This window comes from Mugil cephalus, chromosome 19 (assembly GCF_022458985.1).
Source record: "Mugil cephalus isolate CIBA_MC_2020 chromosome 19, CIBA_Mcephalus_1.1, whole genome shotgun sequence".
NCBI lineage: Eukaryota > Metazoa > Chordata > Actinopteri > Mugiliformes > Mugilidae > Mugil > Mugil cephalus.
Window position 1 is genome coordinate 13,548,580 of NC_061788.1, and position 13,266 is coordinate 13,561,845.

Below are 13,266 nucleotides of genomic sequence, written 5' to 3' on the forward strand. Positions count from 1 at the left end.
ATTAATCATGAAAACGATACAGTGGAGTTAAAGGTCTTTAAAGGGCCTAATTGCATGCAGAGGTATTTTTGCAAGATCGTATTGCCCAGGTGTGGCGGAAAACTACAAATGACTGACATAACTGGGGAATACAACACGGTGAACTGATTATCATATATTTTTAATTCACCTATGATTATAGTTTCACTAAGGGATGCCTCAATTATTTATTTGTAGTCCCCTGATACTGAACTTATCACCAATCCGTAAGTCAACAAATATACAGTCAACACTTCATTCATTCAGCGATGCAGGAGCTGTCTAAACAGTGCACCGTTTCAAACAGAGCATCACACTAGTAGAGACCTGTCAATCTAAGCTTCCTGTAGGCCCCGCCCCTATTGCTGCTGGGCCAATCACAAGGCCGCATACTACACACTTACACTGTCAGGTTCCGTGCAATTGGCCGAGAGCCTTTTCAGTCACCGGGTGAAATCCTAAACACTTTGCAATATTAGAGAAGCTAACAGTGTTTTTTTTTTGTTATTTTTCTTTAACTATGGTCAGCTGACCAGCCACCACGCAGTGTTGCGGACCCTATGGTCGCTGCCAAATCACCCTTCTGCCTTGTCCTCTGACAGGTTTTCCTAAACTGCGTCTCCTAATGATGTAGGGGGTGGCGTAAAATAAAGATGGTGCAGAGTGTGCGCCAAAACATATCGTAAATGCATTTAAAAATCAGATTTTGCCCATGTTTTATTTGGGAATTATGTTTTAAACATGTACACATATACCATGTGTGTGTCTGTTCTATTGTTTCATTTCCTCTTTAATGTAGCTTGACTCCAGAAAACCCGTGTTCTCTTCTCCAGAAATGTAGATGTGGAATCAAGGTGGTAGTATTGAATAATTGAATGTCGCCAAACATCCATGTTGCATAATTTACAAATTTCCGTCTGACTTTATTTTCTGGTTTAAAGAGGACGACAACTACTAAAACAGAAGAAAAAGAAGTTGACTTCTTGGACATAGGGCGTGGTTTTGGTTTATGGAAGACCAAAAATAAATAACTGCAAAAGATAGAGCCTGATATTGATCCAATCTGGTCATTTTTAAAAGGCCTAACCCTAACGTCTCTGCAACTTGTTCACTCATTTAACTTCCCGCTCGCCTTGTCACCTACACAGCACTGAATGTGCAGAATGTGCATTTGACTCTTTGGCAGTGACAAGCACATTTCATTGGTGTCCTTGTGCGCCCGTTTCTGTTTTTGTGTGTGGTTGTTGCGTCTGAAGATGCTCCTCTGCTACGAGCGTATCCCAGTGAAGTAGGATTAATTGGTGTTTGCTCTCTTATCTCGGTCCAACAGCTGTTCCAGAAACTGAAGAATCTGATGAGGCCTTATTCCGTTGAGTTTGAGTCACCGCTGGAGCTTTCCGCGCAGGGTGGGTCCCGAAAAACATGCAAACATGCAGATTACAAAGGCTCACACATGCGCAGTGATTCTCACGCACACACACACACTTATTATAAGCAGCACATATGCAGTGATGCAGACACGCGCCATCTGTCCGGGGCTGACAACTGCAGGAGGAATTTTCTCAAGCAGGTCTTATGTAAAGATCTGATTTATGTTTCAGTGTGTCACTTCCTGTTTCTTTCTCATTTAACATATGTTCTGTTCTTATTTTATTTTTTGTTTTCTTTTTTTGGTTTTTTAATGCAACTGATCCACATCTTTTAGACTTCAAACTCCAGGTCATGCACAAGACCCACTCCACATGAGAAAGTCTTCCACCTTTTCATTAAAATGATACACGACTCAGGTATTCTGTGTAAAACACAGGAAAATCAATTTGCAGAGGCCTTGCAGGTACAGATACATTGTATAGGAAGATATTGAGTCAAACATAAATCACATCAAACTTTCTTTAAAGGTGTTGAATGGGATCATCTGTATTCCTGTGCCAACACCGTCCAAAAACCTGCTTCCTACTACATTGACACACAGCAAAAACGTATGTGACTCACAAAGGACATATTCTAAAAATAATTCCAAAAGTCGAAACAGCAGCAGCCGAGATTGACTCTTTGTTCATATGAGTCAAGCTCAAACAACACCGATAGCATCTTTCATTAGACCTCTCCTGCCTCCTAAAAGCCCGTTTCTCTGGAAACCCACACCTCCGGTTTGTAACACAGGATTTCTACCAAATATATAAACTGTCAGGGCCAAGCCAGGACAGACCACATTTTGTCATCAAAGTTATTTTTTTAACTGTGCCGCACATATTATGTCTTTAAAGACATAGCCTTTGACATTACAGAAAGATTGTGATAATGGTAAATAAACTTCCTGTGCCATTATAATGGCACTACAAATATACTGTGAAAGTGGACAATTATCCAGGGTGAGTCTTAGGCTACTGGTCTGAATTTAATGAGGCGAATGAAATTAGGCAAAACTAAAATTCAGTTCCAGCCTCCACCAGTAATCAGAAAAACAACACACTAAACATTATTCTACAATTTTAAAAGGGCTTTCTTCAAATAATTTATGAATCATTAATCCCTTGGTCACTAAAATATAACTTGTACGAGAAAGCTTAATTCAAACACTTCAGCGCCAAGCGAGACACTCAGGGAGCAGTTTGAGGGGTTTAAGTGTTTGCTCAAAGCACCCGACCATGGACACAGAGGGGATCCACAGTCTCAAAGTTGGTTCTCTAACCTCTAGTGGTGGTTCCCTCAAAGAGAAATCCTCTTTATGACCAATTTTGCAATTTACACACTGAGCGGACACATGTGAATCAACAAACGGTTTGCTATCCGTCTTTTTCAAGCATGCCTGCCATTAGGAGTCGTCATAATTGGAAGATGGACATAAGATGTGTGTAATCATCGTCATGACATCAACACGTCAAAGTCCTTACCACTTACAAATGCACTGGAAAGCCGTGTTGCCATACTGGCCCTTTGCCTTGGCCCGAGGGACTCTTTGTTGCGTTAGGCCATTTCTTTGTCACAAAATGCTACGTTCAAGCACAAATGAACTGACCTGGCCAGGGAAACCCTTCCTGTTTCTGAAACCCAAACCCTAATCTAGGTGACAATTCACCCCATGTCTCTGTTTAAAGGGTTACTGCAAATTTGACGTATCAGACAATGACTCATTATCAAACTTTTTGGCATCAGGAGCCTAAATAATCGAGGATGAATACAAATATTGCAACGCATTTTTCACATATCCCACAGGCTGATGTACACTACCAATCAAACGTTTGGGCACGCCTTCTCATTGAATTGAATGAGAAGATGCGTCCAAACTTTTGACGCCATTGTACATTGAGACATTTACATCTGCACATTGTTTCAACCCAAGTCCTAATATTTTGTTACGACTATTTAAAACATAGAACATGGCAAACCGTTCTCTGTGCTTCCTAGATACATAATTCAGTCGTTTTCCCTTCTCTTTAAACCATTTAGGCAAAGAGATGATTGAGACGTACTTCGACTTCCGCCTCTACCGCCTTTGGAAGACGCGCCAACACTCCAAACTCTTGGACTACGAGGATTTTTTGTGACAAAGACACCCGGATAATGAGTGCAGCAGACCCCATCAGTGCCACACGGAACCCGTTAAAACTGATCCAGTGACTGAACATTGCTCAACTGTAGTGCTCGGCCCGTCAACTCAATATAAGTCATACCTGCCTTCATCCGGGAGAGGGCTGGGAGAGGAGGAAAGGCACCGACAGAACAAACAGGCTGAAGATGAAGCGAATTGTCCTGTGCCTCTGCTCTTCCTCATTTCCAGAGTGAGAGTCACAGGCTAACAAAAAAAAAAACAGTACGCATAAAGCAAAATACAATGGGGAAAAAGCTGGAGAGAGCTGGACTATCATCATCATAGTTGCCATACCTGTCTGCTTCTTGAGTTTTAAAGCAAAATTCAAATGTTAAAAAGTAGGAAATACCATTTTAGTAATACCTTTTGAAGCTTGTGCGCTTCAGGCAAGTCGCCGAAACTCATACAGTCATCATGTGTTTCAGTGTTTTGACTGGACCTCTCAGATAATCTCAGACCCCGGAGACATACATATACATAAGTAACGCATTCGTCGATGTGTGTATATAATACATGAATATATTAGCATAGCTTTAGTCATGCAAATAATACTCTATATGAGATTAATGACGCATCATTTATTTTTGATGTGCATTGTTGTGCAGTTTCATATGGAAATACTTTGGGATAACTCAGGTTTTAGCCATGAAGTAATTAATCTGTTTGTCTATTCTATCAAGATATTGTAATCTTCATCGCCATCGCTTGGAATGAATGTAACACCTCTCTAGAGATTTGAGGGACTGAACATGATGTTATTTTGGGGGGAAAAACAAGTACAATGTGCTGACTTTGTGTGAGTGTGTTTTAAAAAAAGAAATGTAAATGTGCGTATTTTCTCTTACTGCTCCTCTGTCAAAGCAAAAAGAATTACCACCATCATCCCCGCGGTTACTTTCACGACGATGGCCTAGATTCATGATGTCATGAGGGATGTAACAGCCATCCGAGTGCTCCTGTCCCTGTGGGTCAGGAGCTGCCCTGTTGAGCCCTCCCTGCTCTTTTGCGGCGGGTTCAGACCCCTGAGTTTTCCCTCCATCAACCACCTCTCACTATATCTGCCAAACACTTGGCTCAACGGCAGCCGAACGAGCTTCTGCCACCTCTCACTTTGCTGGGCTGTGATCCAGTGTCAGGACCAGAGCTCTCTGAATTAAACGGATCTGCCAGGACTCTAAGCTGTTAACGACTTTCTGCTTCCCTCGCCAGGTGTCAGCTAGTTAACGGGGCAGAAATATGCGCGGGGTGTGTGTCGGCGTCCGAGGCTGTCGCACCACCACGAGCGACCTGAGCAGCGTCTGACATGTTTAAGATCGTCAAGAGCTCACGCATTCACACTAGAGATCGACCGATATGGATTTTTTTTTTTTTAGGGCCAATGTCGATACAGATTTTTCAGCCTTGGCCGATGGCCGATACGTGCTGCTGATCATTCTGAGCCCGTGGATGCGTCTATCTATAAAAAATATGTATCGACGAACGCACCAACATATCGGCCGATGCCGAGACCAGTAAAAAAACACAAATATCGGCCCCTGATATATCTGTCGATCTCTAATTCATACACAAAAATTCCAGGGCTAGGAAAAATATATATATTAAGAATCAATAAATCAGGGCTAAGTTAAAGGGCCACTCCATAGTAAACTACTCAGCCTGTGAAAATGTTTTTTAATGTCTTTTGTGGCACTGGAGGACAATTTGTGAAGGAAACAACACTGGTTTGTATCAGAGAGATTGACTTACAAACTGGTGGTGACTTGGTCTAATGAAAGATGTGATCAGGTTATATATATATATATATATCAATGCCAGTTTACAGTGTCAGTGTCTAATTTTTTTATTTCTTAGGCGTGTATGAAGTTGCAACGCTAGCAAGTAGAACAACACATGAGAAAAAGTTCCCATTGAGAGGTTGGAGGTGTGGTGCTGGTTTAAGTGAGACACGTGACCTTAAACACAGAGGTTGGGGTTCAAATTCCACGTGGCGCTTTTGTTTTCACCTGCCACTTTTATTAATTTGGCATCACTTTTATTGGCTGCATGGTTGGGATTTGACTTAAATACTTGGATACGTTTGGAAAAAGATTATGGTTTAGGTTAGTAAGCCATGCCCCCTCCTCCACCAATGTTGGTGGACACACAACAAACATTTTTCTCTTGGAAGTTTCATTTTAGTTATTTGACACTGTAGAAACAGGATGTGACGTCATAATGACAACTGCTCCGATAGGAACAAAACCAAAAAGAACAACATATAAATCAACATTTCTTTCTGACCGGTCAAGGTAGAGCAGAGCTTAGTATTAATCAAACGCAAATGCCGGTGAGTCCAGCTGAATTGTGGGCAATAACTGCAAAAACTCTGGCTCCAAACTCGCAAGATGGCACCGCTGTACTTCCTGAATTCTAGAGTCAGTTTGAACAATGAGAGGAAGTGAAGACGCGTCATGTATTTTTTTCTACAGTCTATGAGCGAGACACTGACATATCCTCAAGTGGGTCAGTTACCAGGCGGCAACATCTGGGTCTGATCGCTGAAGCCCATGCGGAAGTGCAAAAAAACTGCAGTTCATCGAGTGGCCACTTGAGGCTGGCTGCAAAAGGGAGCAAATCCCCATAGACCCCCATGTTAAAACGCCCAACTTTACAGTGATATTAAATATGTTTCCAGTACAAAAAAAAAAACAATTTTGGTCTCAATAGTTTGAACTGTATGAGAGGTGATTTTTTTCACTTTTTTTTTTTAATTAAGATTTAAATTCCGCATAATTACGGGTGCTCCTGCATTGAGTGACAGGCGGTAACCTGAGCTAACGGGTAGCAGAGAGTTAAATGGGCAGGTCTCAACGTCCAGGCTGCTTTGATTCCGCCCAACAAGATCCCCATGTCCATATTTGGAGTAACTGAGTGTGGGCGGAGTAAAGCTTGCAACCACGGGCTCCGCCCACGTCAGGCTTCATTTTCAAGGTACAGAATCCAATAGGTAACATCACAGTGGGTTTGTCCACAGTATATATAGTCCATGTCTGTTTTGGGTGAGTTTTAAGCAAATTTATTGAAATCAATTTCTCACAAGGACTCCAAAAGTAGATCAGTTATTAAAATGGTCAAGGTTTATCAAACAATGAAGCTTAAAAAGCACAAAAACCTCAACACGTTGTCCCCAGTTTTTTTTTTTTTTTTTTTTCCATTATCAGCTTTTAAAGCTGCAAAAGGCTTTTATGAAGGTAAATTATCTTGAATGTGTCGCCCTAAGAAAAAAAGTCCAGAATAATGAGCTTTTATGCTTCATACGTACTGTGTCAGAATGAGAGACTTTTGTAAATGCATTGTTAATTTCCCTGATGAGGGCTTGATAAGTGGTGTAATACGGGAAAGTGTAATATCAAACCGGTTGCTGAGTGCACACATCAGAAAGATCACATTTTACTTGGGGGAAGGATTTTAAATTAGTGTGGTCAAGTGGTCTCAGTCCTGCATAACATGTACACAAACACCCTACATCTCTGTGTTACACACTTTCCCATTTGTCATTATTTGTGCGGACGTGTTAATATTTGAGCATTACGTACAGAGCTGTCTTTTTTTTGTGTGTGTTGAAGTACTCTCTATATCTCTACTAGCAGAACTTTGTTTTTTATTTGCGTTTGCCCCCTATGACATTGCAATGCTGGCCTACAGTTTTGGCACAGACAAACGGTCTCTCTCTCTCTGCCTGAGTCACACGGAACATGTTTTCACTACAGATTTAAAACTCAACTGTTACGCAACCTGTCATTTCCCTGAGCCGTTTCAATTCCAGCAAAACGCATTAAGCTGCCAAATTCTCAAAGTTTTTTTGTTTTTTTTTTCCCTGAATTTCCCTCCCAACATATTTTTGCGGGTCAGTAACGCGGATATTTTAAATCAAAGCAGCGACGGTTGAATTCAGTCAAACAAGTGCCACAGAAAAAAGCAGCATATCGTATCTAGTCTATAAAACAACCTGCTAATTAATTTATGGTACATTTTGGAGTAATTGTCCTGAACTGACCATGATGTGAAGAGCACTCTGACTCAGGAGCTTGAGAGAGCTTTCCTCTGTTTTCTTCCTCAGCAAAACATTTCACCGGAAATCTAATTAAAGATGCAAAAGTGTCTATTTGTCTGGGATGCATTGTTTGCCTCTTCATTTCATTTGACATATTCGGGAGATCAAACAGAAATGAGCGTGGTGCGGTGAGCAGTTAGGGATGATTTTCCTCTGTAGCGCATCCACTTTGGGAAGGAACACACAATTAATTAAAAGAGCGAGAGCCAGGAAATGCGTCCTCGGTTCAGCTCATTCCTTATTTCAATGACTTTCAATTTAAATTAATGCAAACGGAACTCCGCCATTACTTCTTCATCACCGCTGTGTCTTGTATGACAGGTGAGCGAACCAGACCAGATTCTTCACCACATGTATCTTCTTCATTTCAGGATAATTGTGAAGTCTTTTGTACTGAGATACTTTTTAAAAAAAGACTGTAGTCAAACAATCTATTTCATATTGCTTGAATGTGATTCATTACATGTTAACCTCACGCTAGATGGCATTGTCCTGAACCAGGTACATATTTATCTAAGAGCCACCTTACATCCAAACCTTCACGCCAATGGCTTCTGCTAAACTATGGCTGCTCAGTTCAACCGGATCATTGAAACTGAAGCTTTCGTAACAGGCAACAATCAATAGGCATGAAAAAAAAATTCAAAAATTGCAGTTCTGCTAATGGCCACTTGAGGCTTAATTTTTTTTTCAACTTGCCTGACTCACACAAAATATCTTTACCTATTTTTGAATTAGCCAGAAATGAGGCTGAGCCAAGATGGCGACATCTTGAGCCACCACACTGAGCTTCAAATGAGCTTCAGGAATCATATGGGTGACATCACAGAGGGTTCCTTCTTTTTATATATAGTCAGTTGTTTCTGGGCATAAAAAAAATGTATAAGATGACTGAATGGAAACAAAAAAAGCCCTAAATCTATACCATAAAATCTCAAGGATGTCTTATGTTTTGAGGTTAAATAAGAAAGCTTAGGAATAAAATTTACTATGGCGTACACTTGGCCTAAACAGAACCAGGTCTCTCTATGTTGTTAACTTTAACAAACTGGACAAAAGTGGGTAGAAAAAAAAATTATGAAATGCGGAGAAAATAAACTGCCTATCACAGAAAGATATGGCAACAAAATAACACAAATGTTGAATTATGTTGTCTTACGTGGAACTGATTATGCAAAAATTTAGATAAGGCAGTCGTGATTCTCAAAAGAGTAGTTTGAAGGTGTTTTATCTCCCTTTCCCAGAAATGCTTCGGATCCCTAATCGCCTCGCGCTTGACTCTCACACACACACTCCTGTGCCCCCCGTGCACTGCTTTTCCACCTGTGCCTCTCTCTATCTTTCCTCCAATTGAGCTAGAATGGCAAATTAGCATTGGGATTGATATACAAAACAGAGTTTGCAAATATCAGCAACATATCATTTCCAGCTGCAACTGTTTATCATAATCAGCATTTGAGAAGTGGACATGATTTCGACTCCACTTCTTTCCCCGAGTCAACACAACCTTTTCTCTTACACCGGTCTCCTGTGTTGTATGTGGAACACAGTGTTACCATACCCAGTCTGCCAAAGCCAGGCTGGAACATATATACTTAACCCTAAAACAGAACACTTTGGCTTTTATGAAGGCAGATTATCTTGAATGTGACACTTTAAGAAATAAGTCGAGACCAGAATATTGAGATTTTGTGCTTCTTGAGTACTATGTCAGAATGAGAGACTTTTGTATTTATAATTTTCCTGATGAAGGGTTGATAAGTGGTGCATGACGTGAAAGTAATATCAAACCGGTTGCTAAGTGCACACATCAGAAAGCTCACACAGTCCTGCATAACATGTGCACAAACACTGGAGGCAAACATATTCTACATCTCTGGGTTTAATACTTTCTCATTGGTCATTATTTTTGTGTGGATGTGTTAATATTTGAGCATTACATGCAGAGTTGTCTCTTTTTGTGTGTGTTGAAGTTAACAAGTGAATAAAACATAACTAAAGCTACTTTCAACCATTGCGAGCTATATATAAATTATTTGATACTAGCACTAGATAGCTAGCCTGGAATTTGCATGTAATGGATTTATTTAGTATTATGCACATGAATGAATATAATTTTGTGGTCATTTCCATTTATTTAGTCAAAAACATTTTTATAGTCCGTGTTTTTACCCACTAAGTGCCCATTTTCAATGTATCATGTATTGTTTTACTTCAATTTATTTTGATGAGAAGTCTTTTTTTATTGGGTATATTATATCGGGAGAAATATACCCAACGGTAGTCTTGATGTTACTATTATAGCTTTAGTGTTCTAGGACTAAGGCGGCCATGCTGCCCAAGACCAGAAAGGGACAGACCAGAGAACTGAGATCAGCAGTTTAGATGTTATTGTGTAAAAAGCAGCAAAGCAGGATGACAAAAAAAAAACAAAAAAACATTGCCTTTAACTGAATATTTACAACCCTTATGTTTGGCTGTTAGAATGAAGCTATTATAACCAGTGTGATGATGATCATGCTGGATTTCCCATTAAAAAGCCAATATCACAGTGAAACGATTTGGTAAACAGGATGCACCCTCCACAAAATCAAAAGCAGCAACCAAGATGGAACAATGCCATAAAACCACTTCATCCTGTAACAATACCACTCACACAGCAGCAAACACTCAAAAATGAATATTCACATATCTCTACGATGCAAATCAGACACATGAAAGCCACAAACAATGACCAGAAATGGGCTCAGCTACTCCAAGACCAGAATCAGCAGCAGCAAATCATGCACAGAAATCAGAAAGAGCAATTAGTGATACAGCAAACATACAAAGTGGATCGTCTCATCTCTCAACCAAAGAACTGGTGAAGTTACCAGTGTTTGGCTGGAAATAGTATCCAGCAAACATCATGTGAACAGCAGGACAGGAAGCAGCAGTAGCTTCGCCAGAATAAAATCATTCAGCAAAAATGTATACCTTGGCCTCACCTGCCTGCCTCAGTTACAATCACACAAAACGTCCTATTTTGGAATTAGAGACATGTGATAGCTAATGAAATGGTTTAAATCACAGCACAGCTACAATTTGCATAAAAGCAGTTTAAACCCAGTGGTTGTCACATCATATTTTGTAATACCAAGGTAACACGCAATCATAGAAGACGATCTCTTACCTCTTGGATACCGGGTTCGCCATATTGGTTTTGTGTTGTTGCAGCCAGTAGTAGTTGTGCGTCCTGGTCCAAGTCCGACCCACAGGGTCTTTTCCGACTTCTTGAGTCGGCATCTCTTTCCCATTGCAAACTCTCTTAAAAGCTGTCCCAAAGAGCTTTGACATATTTCCATTTCTATCTAAATCGTTAGACTAGCTAGCTAGCTGCTAGCACGGAGTGTTTCTAGCAGCGCCTGCGCCGTCCCGCGCGCTTTTGAACTTTGAACTTTTGCACTTTTGTGTCCTTATCTCTTTTTTTTTTTTTTTTTTTGTTATTATTAAACTTTTATGCTAGTACAAGTTAAAAGTATAATTTTTTGCACCTAACGTGCACCTAACGTGCACCTAACACACACACCTTTTTATGGTGATACAGAGCAAGTACCAAGTAGTATTTTTAGACATTTATGGAAGAGGCGGAAAATCCGGGTACTCTTTCTTGGGGGGAAAAAAACTGTGAAATTTTATTTTAAACTTTCAGACACGCAGTGCTGCCAGGACAAAGAAAAAAAACGGCTTGTGTCGTTTTTTTTTTTTTTTTTGTTTGTTTGTTTTTTTTTGTTTGTTTTTTTCAATGCGCTTCAGCGAGAAGTAGAAAATAAAAGCATTGCACTTTAAATTCGGAACAATATACTTTACCAATAAAAAATGAATAAATAATAAAATCTAGAATAAGTAAATGAAACAAAAATGCTAGGGAAAAACTTTGACTTAAATGTTAAATGTTTTAAAGCTTTCTGAAGGTCAAGAGAATGTGTTGTAAGCTATCTTCTTTTTATATTTCTTGTTTTCTTAAGAAATTGTATTTATTATAGGATTATCACTGAATTAAAATATTTAGCCACCACATTTTGGGGGCAGAAGCTAAGTACCCCTTCTTTCCCTTAAAGTTCCTTTTGAGAATCTTTTCTTTAAAGCCATTCTATACATAGCTCTGTTTATTTGGGAGTAACTATGTGTGTAAATGTCTTAGGTTTATTATTTCCGCCATGATGGCCATTACAGTGAAGTTTTCTGCTTAAGTTGAACCCTTCATTCAACTTAAGACACTTTAAAATATACCAAAGGCAAAACACTTAACATTCACCTGCTCTGAATCCCTCCTTGGAAACTTCACATGGCCAGAATTTAAAGAGGGACCATTTGGCATTTGGGCAGAAAGGGCAGTGAACACAAAGCATCAGGGATTTTTCACTCATGCAGATCATGATAATCAGTATTGTGTAACAACACTTCCTCAAATACCAACGGATTAGACGTTGATTAATATTTCAAACACTGCCCAGACAGGCAAACTTCACAGATTTTCCAGTCTGGAGTGAGAATATTTAGACTGTGTGTGTTTCTGCTTTTGAGATTAGGCTTCGTGAGAAACATTCTTCTTCTGTTTTCGGCTTCAGCTTTTGGAAATCATGCTTGCCGTCTATTTTCTAGCATCTAAGATGATTGACACACACTGATCTTAAATTACGTCTCTTACACTAAAACTGCTTTTTAGCGAAGCAACAACCTGAACATGAGTTCACAACTATAACATTTCCCAAAATATATCCATGTCTGAAGTACCTCATTTGAGTTCCTCCTCACTTTAAAGGAACATTTTGTTGCATAATTCATGTTGGCATGTAATCTTTCCAAGTGAAGCACTGACAGAAGGTTCATTTGAGTGTTTTGTGACATCTCTTTGGAAGACAGAGACAGAGATCGCTGCCAGCTTTAATTTAGCAAACTAGAGCGACGGAAGAAAGAGGGATGGGCGCAGCAATAAATGGACCAAACCCTGTCACCTGCAGGAGACGGCCTTTTATTTCACAGAACGCTGACCAAGGCTTTTGTTTATTGTTTGTGTGCATTTTCCGTATGCTTCAGTAGCTAAACAACGGACTGAGCGTGATGAGCGAAGGCTCACATTCGGTCACAATCAGCACTTCTTGTTTGCTGATTTGGAGTATACGGCTCCCACGTGTCCCAGGTTCAGGACCTTTACACTGCATCTCACACGGCAGGCATTATGTTGTGCTACTGTGAGCAATTTGTAAAAGGCATTAGCCCAAGAGACATGAATCATTTCAAATCTGCCCTTTTTATGCTGATGTTTTTATGTCTAAGGATGCATGTGGACTCAATGGTTGGCACTTTGTTGTTCTTTAAATTTTAAATCAGATAATTACAATTAGTACACACAGGGATCATAACATTAAAACCACCTTGTTAATGTTGTGTAGGTCTCGCCGTGTCTCCAAAACAGTTGTGACTCATAACAAAATGGGCCTTCTGAGGGTGTCCTGTGGTGTCTGGGAACAGGGTGTGGTTGGTGGGGCCCCAAAGAACATTGAATTGTCACAAGATGGTC

The 13,266-nt window shown here is 40.0% G+C and overlaps 1 protein-coding gene across 10 annotated transcripts in view; it reads left to right on the top strand.

The window, feature by feature from the left end:
* nsmfa (NMDA receptor synaptonuclear signaling and neuronal migration factor a) overlaps positions 1–7,765 on the top strand; it is a 48,124-nt gene extending 40,359 nt beyond the window's left edge. For all 10 annotated transcript variants that reach the window (XM_047570286.1, XM_047570290.1, XM_047570288.1 and 7 more), the window contains 2 exons: positions 1,349–1,424; positions 3,469–7,765. In XM_047570286.1, the coding sequence (XP_047426242.1) occupies positions 1,349–1,424; positions 3,469–3,566 (174 nt within the window). In that variant the 3' untranslated portion in view covers positions 3,567–7,765. The remainder of the gene's footprint in view (positions 1–1,348; positions 1,425–3,468) is intronic.
* The last annotated feature ends 5,501 nt before the right edge of the window (positions 7,766–13,266 follow it).